At 48.8% G+C, this 13782-nt stretch overlaps 1 protein-coding gene across 2 annotated transcripts in view; it reads left to right on the forward strand.

Moving 5' to 3' along the window:
• The window catches only part of DNAH3 (dynein axonemal heavy chain 3), a 487274-nt gene that overhangs the window by 251488 nt on the left and 222004 nt on the right, over positions 1 to 13782 (forward strand). For both annotated transcript variants that reach the window (XM_073647962.1, XM_073647963.1), the window contains exons 30-31: positions 10784 to 10897; positions 11832 to 12008. In XM_073647962.1, coding sequence (XP_073504063.1) covers positions 10784 to 10897; positions 11832 to 12008 — 291 coding nt within the window. The remainder of the gene's footprint in view (positions 1 to 10783; positions 10898 to 11831; positions 12009 to 13782) is intronic.

Consider the following 13782-nt stretch of genomic DNA (forward strand, 5'->3'; position numbering starts at 1 on the left):
TCTAAGTTAAAGTAACATGGTGAAGTAAAGAATGTTATACTGCACAAAGAGATCTTCGGGTACAGTCCATAAGATGACATGACAATCAAGTTCAGTGAAACCTCTGAGATGACCCCCAAAGATTGCAGTGAGAAATAGTCTTCTAGAGGGAAGGTCCTCTAAAAAAAGGGGAAGAATATATGACGCGCCCCCTGGGCCATATTCTTTAGTGGGAATATCCGGAGCCGGATCAGATGGGGGTTGTAGTCTTCCGAGTGGCTGTGACCCGGTCCGTGCCCAGGGTGTCAAACTGAGTTGTATGTGGCAGTCCTACAGATGTTATTAAGTTCTTAATGTCGACTACGCCACCCGTTGTGTTGCGGTCACTGTGGCCGCCGCTGCAGCAGGGTCCGCTGAGGCTGGTGGTGTAGGTGCAGCTTTGGTGATATAACCCCCAACGGGTGGGGTATAGCCTCAGGGGGATCAGGTGCAGAGGATGGGAGTTGTGGTGATGCAGTGTAAACGGCAATCAGAGACAGAGTCGGGTTATGCAGTTTAGGATGTTTACTCACTGCTGATGTTCTGGTCACTCCAGCTTCGAGTGACCTCCCGAGCCGTGCTGCGTCCACCAGGTTCTGGATCCAGCCAACCCCCAAATAAGTCCGGAGCGTGACCCTGAGCTCTCCTTCTGTCCTTTCCCTGGCCGTCCCCACTATTGATCCACCCAGGTCCAGCTCCCTCGGGCCTTCTGTTGGGAGACCCTTGGCCTTGGGTTCCCTGACCCTCCTCGTGGTATGCCTTCGTGGTGGATGTGGTGGGTGACCGTGACAAACGCTGCCCACGGTCTCCGGTCTCTGGCTGGGGAGTGTTTTTACCCCCACCAGCTTGGGTTCCGGTACCCTGATGCCGACTCTTCACCCGGGGATTTAAGTTGGGTTCTTGGAGTCCTTTTCTTCTGTTTCCCCCTCTGGGTCTCTCTCTCTTCTCCTCTCTCACTCTGGGTCTCTCTTCTCCTCTGCTCGCTGACTTTCTCTCTGCAACTGACCCTGTTCTTAGTTGGTGCCCACCTTATATACACCCTCTATGTGTGAGCTCAGGTGACCAGCACCCAATGAGCTCCTATCTTTACCCAGGCTGCTCCCCCTATCTGCCCCTACACTACTTGGGATGTACCACCCCCCTCCCACTCCAGCCAGGAACAGACTCGGTCGTACCTGCACATTTCTAAGTGGGAGTACCGTCGGCCTGTTCCTCGGAAATGGGATGTGTGTAGTGCATGCAGCCTACCGAGCTCAGATCCACACTCCATCCTTACCCGGGAGTGGAATATCACACCTCTGGGTTGAGGTGCAATACCCCTGTAGCAGCCGAATCCTCAGGGTGCTACATTCCCCCCTGGTAAACCACAGCACGTCCTCGGGCTGTAAGAGATAAACATCCACAAACATACATTTTTTTTTTCATATAAACAACATAATAACAACATATAAAATATCATATATATATCAGCATCATCATAAAACTTTTCATATTAATAACATTCTCGTCGCCTCTGGCTCCTCCTCCGGTCACTGTGCAACGTGTGACCGGGTAAAGTGCGACAGTCTTTGGAACTCGTGGCTTTCCTATAAAACCAGTAGGGGGCGCTTTAGGACGCGCAACTATTTACAAGGGATATGGCCGCTCTCAGTCCTCGGCCAGGTATTAGGGAGGAATGACCGCTCTCAGTCCTCGGTCAGTGGGATTTAAGGGATAAACGGGTAAACAGTTCACACTTGCTGGTCCCAACGGGGACTATATTAGCAGCAACAGTTTCTTTGGTACCCCTACGGGTAACTATATACAGCTTCTACTCTGCCGTACTCAACGACGACGTCCTCCTGCTCTTTCTTTGTGGTTACCTTTAGCTTCAGACCCGTCCGGGTCCTCTTGTTCTTCCTCCTCACACCGCAGCTCTTCCTCCGTCAGGCGATGCACATGGAGGGCGTAGGGTCCTTTGGCACACTTGTGCCGGGTAAAGGTGACCTCGTCCCCGATGTAAAGGTCACGACCTCTGTGTCCCTCCGGTAGGTGGGACTCAACGTCTCTCCTGGTCACGAAGACGTCGCCTGGGGTGCGGTGGTCTCGGATGAAGCCCCACCCATGCTGCATGTTAAACTTGATCACAGTCCCGGTGGTGCGGGGACTATGCGCTGCACGGGGGTCTCTCCTGGCCTGGCTCTTCTGCTCCGCGCTCCTTATCTGGGCTTGTTGTTCCCGGACCCGCCTCTCTCTCCGCTCCCTCTCAAAGACCTCGAGCTGCTGGCGGCAGCACTCTGCACGCTCCGCTGCGGCTGCCCGAGTCTCTTGAGTGAACCCCATGAGGTCTTCTCCGGTGGGGTCCCACTCGAACTGTGCCTCCTCCAGCGGGGGCGAGGTCCTCTTTACGGGCTTTGGAGCCGGAATCAGGGGCTCACACATGGGCCTTGCCCTCTTTTGGAGCTCTTGTTCGTAGTACTCCCTGGGCCAGACAAAGGGCTGCCCGTCCGGCCATGTGTGTTGGGCGAACAGATCTTCTCCCAGATGCGGCACTTTAGGTTTTATGGGCGCGGTGGTGGTGGCGGCGCCCGGGTTGCCCAGGGGCACCTGGAAAGTGAAGGGCACCGTAAGGACGGCGGCGCCCTGGGCTACTTGGCCCTGCGACCAGGCCGGTGGCTCCGCGGAGGTAGGGGGCGCTGTTGGTATTGCAGCGCCCGGGGGTACTAGGCCTTGCGACCAGGCTGGTGGTACTTCCTGCTTGGTCACGCTCGGGGTCGAGGCGTGTGACGTCACAGGGGTCGCGGCTGCGGCTTCCGGTTGAGGCCTAGTCTGTGGCGGTGACGTTGCGGTTACGGGCACGGCAGGGGGTACTTCGGGCTCTGCGACGGGGAGCTGGGGCAGGCACGCGGTTTCCCGGCTTGGGGTATAGACGTCCCCTTTACCTGCCTCCATGCGTTCGGCTCCCTTCTCGGCGCCGTCTCCGGCCTTGGGTCCTCCCGCGCCATCCGCAGAGGCGGTCTGTCTCCTCATCTTGGCTGGCGTGCTCCGGGTCTTGGTTTGCTGGGCCATCTCTCGGCTCCACTCCGCCAATGTCTCTCGCTGTACCCGGGCCATCCTCCGTGCGAGGCCCTCCAGGGCAGTCTGTGCACACTCCCGGTCTCGGGGGAGCTGTGCGAGGACCTCCACTAGGCCTAGTGGGGTCGTGGTTTCCAGCAGGCTCCTGACCAACGGGTCGGTGCTGCTCTGCTCTTCTTCCAGCAGGCTCCTGGCCAGCGGGCCGGTGCTGCTCTGCTCTCTGGCCATCTCCGGGTGAGCTTCTCTGCTACTCCTCTCCAGGCTTCTTGCCTCCGGGTGCGCTCGCTCCAGACTGCTCCAGGCGGCACCCATCTTTGTTCTCTCCTTTCGTCTCCTCCCACTTCGAGGGCGGTCCCGAGGCCACTTGGTGACTGTCAGCTCCAGGGGCTGTTCTTTCACGCTGACAGACACCTCTAGCATCACAGTCTCTGTTGGTGGGGGCGGTTTCCACTTTTGGCGCCATTTTCGGTCCTGGCCCACGATGGGAGGCGGCCTCTCACCACCCTCTGGCACGCCCATAATGGCGTCCGCTCTTCCAAGGCGGGAAACCTTTGGAAATGGCGGGAATCGCCTCCCAGTGGCGGGAAACTCTGCAGATGGCGGGAAAACGCTGTTAATGGCGGACAACCGGCTGGAATCGACCTGTGATGGGGTCCGATGGCGGGGACCCTCCGGAACCGGCAGGAGACTTCTTTTTGAGGTAAACTCGTTCTTTTCTTCAGGCACGCAGTACCCGGTTGTTGTGGGCACGTAATCCTGCCGACTACGCCAAAGTTGACGCGCCCCCTGGGCCATATTCTTTAGTGGGAATATCCGGAGCCGGATCAGATGGGGGTTGTAGTCTTCCGAGTGGCTGTGACCCGGTCCGTGCCCAGGGTGTCAAACTGAGTTGTATGTGGCAGTCCTACAGATGTTATTAAGTTCTTAATGTCGACTATGCCACCCGTTGTGTTGCGGTCACTGTGGCCGCCGCTGCAGCAGGGTCCGCTGAGGCTGGTGGTGTAGGTGCAGCTTTGGTGATATAACCCCCAACGGGTGGGGTATAGCCTCAGGGGGATCAGGTGCAGAGGATGGGAGTTGTGGTGATGCAGTGTAAACGGCAATCAGAGACAGAGTCGGGTTATGCAGTTTAGGATGTTTACTCACTGCTGATGTTCTGGTCACTCCAGCTTCGAGTGACCTCCCGAGCCGTGCTGCGTCCACCAGGTTCTGGATCCAGCCAACCCCCAAATAAGTCCGGAGCGTGACCCTGAGCTCTCCTTCTGTCCTTTCCCTGGCCGTCCCCACTATTGATCCACCCAGGTCCAGCTCCCTCGGGCCTTCTGTTGGGAGACCCTTGGCCTTGGGTTCCCTGACCCTCCTCGTGGTATGCCTTCGTGGTGGATGTGGTGGGTGACCGTGACAAACGCTGCCCACGGTCTCCGGTCTCTGGCTGGGGAGTGTTTTTACCCCCACCAGCTTGGGTTCCGGTACCCTGATGCCGACTCTTCACCCGGGGATTTAAGTTGGGTTCTTGGAGTCCTTTTCTTCTGTTTCCCCCTCTGGGTCTCTCTCTCTTCTCCTCTCTCACTCTGGGTCTCTCTTCTCCTCTGCTCGCTGACTTTCTCTCTGCAACTGACCCTGTTCTTAGTTGGTGCCCACCTTATATACACCCTCTATGTGTGAGCTCAGGTGACCAGCACCCAATGAGCTCCTATCTTTACCCAGGCTGCTCCCCCTATCTGCCCCTACACTACTTGGGATGTACCACCCCCCTCCCACTCCAGCCAGGAACAGACTCGGTCGTACCTGCACATTTCTAAGTGGGAGTACCGTCGGCCTGTTCCTCGGAAATGGGATGTGTGTAGTGCATGCAGCCTACCGAGCTCAGATCCACACTCCATCCTTACCCGGGAGTGGAATATCACACCTCTGGGTTGAGGTGCAATACCCCTGTAGCAGCCGAATCCTCAGGGTGCTACATATACATGGGATAATATTTCAAATCTGTCTGCTCTAGATGAGCAGCCATCTAATAAATCATAAATGGAGGCTTCTGGGACCAGAGTAAAAATGCCTGATGCCTGACACATACTGAAATAAGCCACTGTAAAATATACTCAACTTGCCGAAACTCTGCCAATTCTCTGATATTTGATCTCATGCATGTGATGTCGCCTATGACGCGCCCAGGGGATGGGGGCGACTCAGCGCCCGGGCCTTGTTATTAGTTTTGGGGGATGCCGCGGTGGCCGGCTCCCGGGGCCGTACTCTGGGGTCACTCTTAAAATCAAGGAATAATGGGGGAAAGGTGTATGGGATAGGAAAAGTTTGTGACGCCACCCGTGGTGTCTGGTGAGGATCACCAGTGCTGCTACAGTCCTCTGAGGCCGGTGATCAGGCAGCTTAGGTGCTGCGGCTCCCCACAGGTGGAGCGGGGCCTCAGGGCAGTGTAGGAGAAGGGGTGCAGGATAGAGGGGACCCAGTCGGGTCGGAAGAAGAATAGGCACACTCACAACAGTTCACTTCAGTACCTTTACTGGTGGTGTTTCAGGCACGATCCAGGGCACTGTAGGGTGAAGGGTGCATTTCAGGACTCTCCCCAGTGAGCGGGTGTGGGGCCTCCTGTTTCTTGCCTTTTCCTGATAAGTTTAGGACCTGCCTGGAGCTAGGCCTAACTTGGTCTCTGTCTTGCACCGGCTGACCTGGTGGTAGGGCCTTCTGTTGGAGATCACACTCCCTGGTCTCTTGGGCCTCAGTGACTCCTGACCCTGGTATATCAGTCAGCTTTTGGTGTTCCTGGGACATGTAGTTCGCCAGGGGTTCCGGTAGTTTCTGCTGGTCCTAGAGATCCCTGCAGATGCGGACCCGGTGTCCGGTAAATGGTTGTGGGGTGAGCTGGCTAAGCTCCTCTGTCCCCTATGTAGCTGCTTACTCCACTTGCCTTCGGCCACGCTCGGGGCCCTCACTAGGCTTCACACTGGCAGTAGACCTCGCTACTCTTCACCGCTCTTATGGCGTCGGCACGCCGTTGGCTCACTAGTCTGAGCTTTATGAGTCTGAACTCTCTCTAGAGGGACTGGAACTACCTCTGTCCCCTGAGGAAACTGTTCTCTAGACTTAGACTGCAGACTGACTGACTGCTTAGCTCCACCTTTCCTTTTTATATCCCTATCCGGGCTCCCTCTGGTGGTCTGAGGTGGAAGGTGGAGATGTGTGTATGCTGTGAGAGCCTCTTGTGGAGGAACCCGTCCATGCACTCCTCTAGGATCTGTGGCACCAATGCGCAGCAGGGTGCCACACCTACACATGCCTGATCTTTCTCTCCCAAGACATGATCTGTTGGAGAAGAGGGAACCCCATTCACCTTTTGTGATTAATCAGTTTTTATTGAGAAGAGCAGTATAAGAAGATAGCTCCAGACTAGACATGTAGAAGCAAAAACCATGCCTAACATAGTCATTGTGGTTATCGGGCCCTCATCTCATTGCCCAAACTAAGTGGTCCCAAAGAGGTTGGTTATCCGCAGTGTTCAAATGATTATCAGATCCCCAAAAGGGAGCACTTTATTACTATGCTAATATTAAAGGGAACCTGTCATCTGATTCACGCTGCGTATATATTTTACTCTGAAACGCTGTAGCATTTCCGTAAAAGACAAACTTTGAAAATCCATCTGTTGACGATGACGATGGGTCTTTGATGACTAGTCCAACAGGCGTGTCTCTGGTGGCTTCTCGCTGCCCCACTCCACATGACCGACAAGTGTTTCCGAATACACACATATACATTGGATATAAGGAGAGGTCTGTCAGTCATGAGGAGCAGGGGATAAGCTGACAGGGACCAGCCTAGGACTAGTCAAAGTATGTTTTCTCTGAAAGGTGCAATAACCGAGCCATTCTCTGATTCATCCTGCATGTAGTTTGGGCAGCATGAATCAGCTGATAGGTTCACTTTAAGCTGATAAATGTAACATCTTCACCTCTGTTGGTCACGAGTACTAGGGGTTGTTCTTGGCTTAGGAAGGGACTAAACAGTTAGGCTCAGCCAACATGGTGACTTTAGCCACGACACCTATCTCGCAGTTGAAGATCACCATGTGTCTCTGTTACAGTACATCGCAAGGCAATACAAGTGAACGGGATCGCATTTCAACCGCGTCAGATTTTTTGTGACTTGCTTGACACAGTCGCCGAACTCTCGGATTCGCAAAGCGACCCCATTCACTTGTATTGCCTTGCGATGTACCATGGACATGTAGCGAAATTTGGCCACGAGACAGGTGTGGAGGCTAAAGTCTACATGAAGCCCTGGCCTTATCGTATTAACCATCGCCGTCAGAGGCCCCCAACATGGGTAAGCTCAAAAAATCTTTAGGTGAAGAGTGTCTGAAACTTTTCAGGATCCATGTATGCCAGACCTTCAAACATTTTCCATTATTGTTCATATTCTCAGCTGATAGTGCCTTCACATTTACATTGTAGCTCCTACCAGGTTTGCAGCATCAGGGGACTGGAAAAGCCAGTCTGAGAATTTAAAGGTTTTGTCCACCTTTGGGGACAATTTTCTTTCTTTTAACTTAAATGCATGTATTTGACACTAAAGTAAGTTTTGCAATTGGGTTTCATTAAAAACATCTGAACAACATATTGCCAAAAGGGTAAATGAATCCTATTTAAGGGATGCAATAAAACATGACCTTTATTAATTTTCATTAAAAAGTGGTCTATACTTAAAATTACTATAATGAACCTGTATTGTTCCTAATGTTGGACCCCTTTCCAATCAGCTGCAGATGTTCAATCAATTTCTAAATATATGCTTTCTTATCTAGATCATGGCTACAGCCCATGAATCTATGTAGCACTATATAGATATATCTATTTCATTTTCTTTCATACAGGTATCACTCAAGATACTGAAAAAAAAAACCATACATAGCTTTTCCAACAAGTTTCGCCTATACAGACTTCCTCAGGGGGCTAGAGCTATAAGTATATGAGTATAGCTCTAGCCCCCTGAGGAAGCCTGGGGAAGCTATATATGCGTGTTTTTTAGTATTTTGAGTGATACCTGTATCACCAGCCCATCAGCACTGACAGATTCTAAGTTAACTCATTCTGCAGTCCTCACTAGACATTTCAACACAGAGGCTATAGGAGGCAAACGGTCAAAAAATTATTAATGAAACCAAATAGCAAAAATGTTTTTTAGACCCAAATACATGCATTTAAGTAAAAAAAATTGTGCCTATACACAGAAACAAGAACAACTCCCATTGTAGGAAACTTTATACAAGGTCCTAGGAGAAGGCAAATCTAGCTATCAATACAGCCCTGACCTTCAAATTATTACTGCTCCCCAAAAAAACAAATCCTTCTTGCTCCATACACACATTATGGGTATACCAGTGTCACGCTGGATATGGGGAGAACCCAGCGTATAACGGCAGTAAAAGGGAAGGGTGCCCTATAAGTGGGGAAAACAAGGCAACAACCCACGAAGGAACTCCAAGACAATTCTAGCTGACTACTAGAATTACAAGCCTGAATAGATATGAACAGTCTATCACCAGCAACTTTCTGGAGAAACTGAGTGTATTTAAGTATACAGCAAGGGTGTGGTAATTAGCAGCAGAAGGTGAGGATCACTGCTGGTTCCTAAAGGTATAATCCCCAAGCAAGGTAAGGATCACCGCTGGGTCCTAGAGAGAGAGGGGTCATGAAAGGATCAGAAAGATGTTTGGAAGGCCAAACGCAGCGAACTTCTACACCCGAACCCCTTATGACTGTCTGTCAAACCTCACACACCCGTCACAACTAGCTGCAGATGAAGTCATGTGGACATTTGTGAATTTGTCTATTTGAGTGTTGTTCATCGAAGTAAATGATATATTGTAATCCTGAATGTATCATTATGTTTCATTCTCTCTTGCATACGGTGCACAAGATCTGACAAATTCTTCCATTAGTTTTGGTTTAGCGCGGTAACTGACCTATAACTACAAGAATTGCTTTTTGTTGTGATTTTTTTCTTTAGAACTCAGCGAGAAAATGTGTCTGTCTCCTAATTATTTTTATTAAGAATAATGAGTTGGTTTATTCTGCTGATTGTTTGTGGTTACACATCTGCGCTTCTCACTTAAGTTTCATTCGCTGATTTGTACTCTTAAAGAATATGGACACTTTGGGGAGATTTTGTTTTTTATTTCAATGCATGTATTTTTGTCTGAAAAACTATTTTGAAATGAAGTTAAATTAAAAATGTAACACCATATGGCTTCTACATCCTCCATGTATCCATGTCTACTCTTAAAGGGAATCTGTCAGCAGGTTTTTGGCCACCTCATCTGAGAATAGCCTGATATAGGCAAAGAGAAGTTGATTTCAGCGATGTATCACTTAGATTACTGGGTGCAGCCGTTCTCACTCAATCAGACCTTTTAGATTTAGCAGTGCAGCAGAGCTGAGGAAGCTAACCCCGCCCACACCAGGCTCTCTGTGTAGAAAGTCCATAGGAGCCTATCACAAAAGGGGGCGTGTTGGACTAGCATGCACGCACTGATGCGCTGCTGTGTCCTAGCAATGATAAGCTACTGATGCTAAAACAATCATTGCAAGCAAACAAAACCACGGAGCTTGATAAGAGAAACATCGCTGAATTCTGTGTTTCAGCCTCGATTACCTGCTGTTTTCAGATTACACAGCAAACACCTGCTGACAGATTCCCTTTAAGTGATGGCCCGTCCATGAGCTGATTCACAAAAATTAAGAAAATGCAGCATGTACTATTTTCTTCCGAGTGATGAGACTCGCCCATTTAAGAAAAAATCGGATTCCATATAGATCACCTGTATAGCTTCCAATTTTTACAGATACATTGTCATTATTAACCTAGGAAACTGTATTTTATCTTGTACATTTTAAATTGTTGACACATAAAATTGGATGCCACATAAAAAACAGACACATGGATGGCACACGGATGGCAATATGGATAGAAATCGTCCGACAATTTTTCATAAGCTTCGATGGAGGGGGTGGAGCTTAAGGCAGACACGGACATTCTCCAGAAATAATAGTTACAGTTTTCCATAGAACCTTATAAGAACCAACTGTCATCTCCTATCTCAGCAATGGGAAAACCTGTATTCACAGAAGACTGAGTTTATCCTTGAATTGAGAATGAATGATCAGTTAAAGAGGAGAAAGAAGCTGATTTCTCTGATAAGATGTATTACAAAATTTCTTATTTTCATGTGTACGATTAATGTAGGGGGGGGGGATTAAAACAATGGTTAATCTTTAAGTATTTATGCTACTACTAATACTAGAATAAGAGGTGTGACTCTTTCTGTCTGTCTGCCAGCTGACTACACTGTCCAACATTTGGGGCAAATGCCCCTCCAGCCCCTTCTCCTAGCTACGGCCCTGCTCCAGCACGTTAGGTCCTATGTAACCTACCTGTCCCGGTTGCAGTGACTTTACCTCTTTGAAGCCATACATTATGCTTTTCTAATTACATGTCATGTGTGAACAACTAGTCTATGCTTTGTGCATTTTGCAGTTTTGTCTCGTGCAAGAACCTCCGGTTAATTACCTGTTTCCAATTACCTGTTTAATTGAATGGAAAAGACGGAGTAATCTTGACGTATTATAGTGTAGATGTTAATCACAATGTAAGCTGTTTAATGTAATAGCGAATTGTTATTTTCTTGTCTCCCGTTCAGTGTGTCGTGTTTAATTGCTCCGATGGCCTCGACTATAAAGCTATGGGCAAATTCTTCAAAGGTCTTGCACAGTCTGGAGCCTGGGCTTGTTTCGATGAATTCAACAGAATTGAGGTAAAATCTATTAATGGTTTTTTTTCCAACGTCTAATTGATGGTTTAGTAATCACTAACTGTATAATTTGTAATCTTTTTTTTTTTAAATATATTAATTTTTGATTATGCAGCATCTTTGAGCACTGACCATCAGGTACTAAAACTGCAGGCATTTTGTGTCCCCTGTTGCAAATAAATACATTCTCCAGTGGTTCTGTAACTTTTGCGCTCATTCGTGCCTCCTATGTTTCCGCTTTGGCCACTGGGCAACGGCACGCCTTTATTGCTTAACAGCGTCAGTCCTATTTTTTCCATGGGACTTTTTCTGCTGCTTGATAAGGATGCTAATGGATTAATTTTGGTCTAGGTTTTGATCTCTCCTTCCTGAGAGCCTTGGGCGGGGCAGTCAGCTATTTAAACACCTGAAGCTCTGACTCCCAGTGCCAGTCATTAGCTTAGCTGTCCTGGTTAATACTGCTTTGCTGTGATCCTGATTGTTTGACCTGATTATTCTCATTCTTTGACCTTGGTTGACTTTTGACTGCCCGCTGGCTTTACGATTTGACTTCTTGGCTCTGACCCTGCTTGGCGACCTTTCCTGCCTCTGGATCGCTCCTCCGCACAGCAGCCCTTCTGTAGAAGCAATCCAGTGGACCCTATTGTAAGACCAGATCCCTGTACAAGGGATAAAGGGTTCCTCAGTAATCTGTGCCAAGTTTGTCCTAGGTAGCCTTTTTGAACCTGTGGCCTCTGACAGACTTGACAGTTTACAGACACATTGGTCGAGCGTGCGCAAGAGAAACTACCTGTACGGGAAGCAACTAGTTGGCAGAATGATGAATGACAGACTGATTTTGCTCCTTCTTCTCATGCATCATGTTTGTGCGTTATGTAATGTGTCACACTGTATGATGACTGTATTGCATACATAAGCAATATCTCTCTATAACCAGGTGGAGGTACTGTCAGTAGTGGCCCAGCAGATTCTCAGTATACAACAGGCAATCATAAGGAACATGAAGACATTCTTGTTCGAGGGAACTGAGCTGACACTGAACCCAACATGTTCCGTATTCATCACCATGAATCCTGGCTATGCTGGTCGTGCTGAACTCCCTGATAATCTAAAGGTATGCAGCTGACATTTCATAATGTCCTATTACAACAATAGAAATCATATTTATTCAAATTCAAAACCTCAAATAATAATGCACAATAGATATCACTTGGCCCATTTTGGCGAAATTGGCCAACCATATAATGACGGCCTCTTGACTGTTTCCCAACACATTATGTCACTCACGGGTTGAAATTCAGTCAGCCAGACCTTTTGTTTGTCAGGAGGATAACCAGATTTTGGCTGCAACTTTCTGTACGAGACCACAGGAGAGCTAGCTGAGAGAGGTGGGAGAAATGGCTGTCGGCTGAATGATAATGTGTATGGCCAGCTGTAGGATGATGAGCATGCATGCGGGATGCTGGAAATGTATTACAGATTGCACAGATACTTCCATACCTCCCAACTTCAAAACACAGGAAATAGGGACACGTCCTGTAGTGCAACAATTTCTATTTATGCTATACTACTTACCTAACCCTGCCCAGTGCTTTATATGTGTCCACTGATAAATATTGCTCTTGGTGAAGCCCATTAGTGTTCCCATACAGTAAAATAATGCTTTCTTGGCCCACCACATACTCTGATGTCCCCACAACCCCCAACACACAATATGTTGTCCCTCACACACTACATTTGCCCCACACACAGTATGATGTCCCCATAGTACATTCCTCTACACACATTATAATGTCCTCACAGTACATTCCCTCCACACACAGTATAATGTCCCCACAGTACATTCTCCCACACACAGTATGATGTCCCCACAGTACATTCCCCCACACACAGTATAATGTCCTCACAGCACATTCCTCCACACACAGTATGATTCCCCCACACACAGTATAATGTCCCCACAGTACATTCCCACACACACAGCATAATGCCTGCAGAGTACAGTCCACCACACACAGTATTATGCCTCCACACTACATTCCCCTACACATAGTATAATGTCCCCACAGTACATTCCCCCACACACAGTGTGATGTCCCCACAATACATTCCCCTACACATAGTATAATGTCCCCACAGTACATTCCCCTACACATAGTATAATGTCCCCACAGTACATTCCCCCACACACAGTGTGATGTCCCCACAGTACATTCCCCCACACACAGTATAATGCCTCCACCATACATTCCCCCACACACAGTATAATGCCTCCACCATACATTCCCCCACACACAGTATAATGCCTCCACCATACATTCCCCCACACACAGTATAATGCCTCCACCATACATTCCCCCACACACAGTATAATGTCCCCATAGTACATTCCCTCACACACAGTATAATGCCCCCATAGTATTCCCTCACACACAGTATAATGCCTCCACAGTACATTCCCCCACACACAGTATAATGCCCCCATAGTACATTCCCCCACACACAGTATAATGCCCCCATAGTACATTCCCCCACACACAGTATAATGTCCCCATAGTACATTCCCTCACACACAGTATAATGCCTCCACAGTACATTCCCCCACACACAGTATAATGCCCCCATAGTACATTCCCCCACACACAGTATAATGCCCCCATAGTACATTCCCCCACACACAGTATAATGCCCCCATAGTACATTCCCCCACACACAGTATAATGCCCCCATAGTACATTCCCCCACACACAGTATAATGCCCCCATAGTACATTCCCCCACACACAGTATAATGCCTCCACAGTACATTCCTCTACACACAGTATAATGTCTCTACAGAACATTTCCACACACAGTCTGATTCCCCACACAAACAATATGATACCCCCG

Source organism: Phyllobates terribilis, unplaced genomic scaffold, assembly GCF_046119375.1.
Source record: "Phyllobates terribilis strain yellow unplaced genomic scaffold, ASM4611937v1 Scaffold_9__5_contigs__length_417890890, whole genome shotgun sequence".
In the NCBI taxonomy this organism is placed as follows: domain Eukaryota; kingdom Metazoa; phylum Chordata; class Amphibia; order Anura; family Dendrobatidae; genus Phyllobates; species Phyllobates terribilis.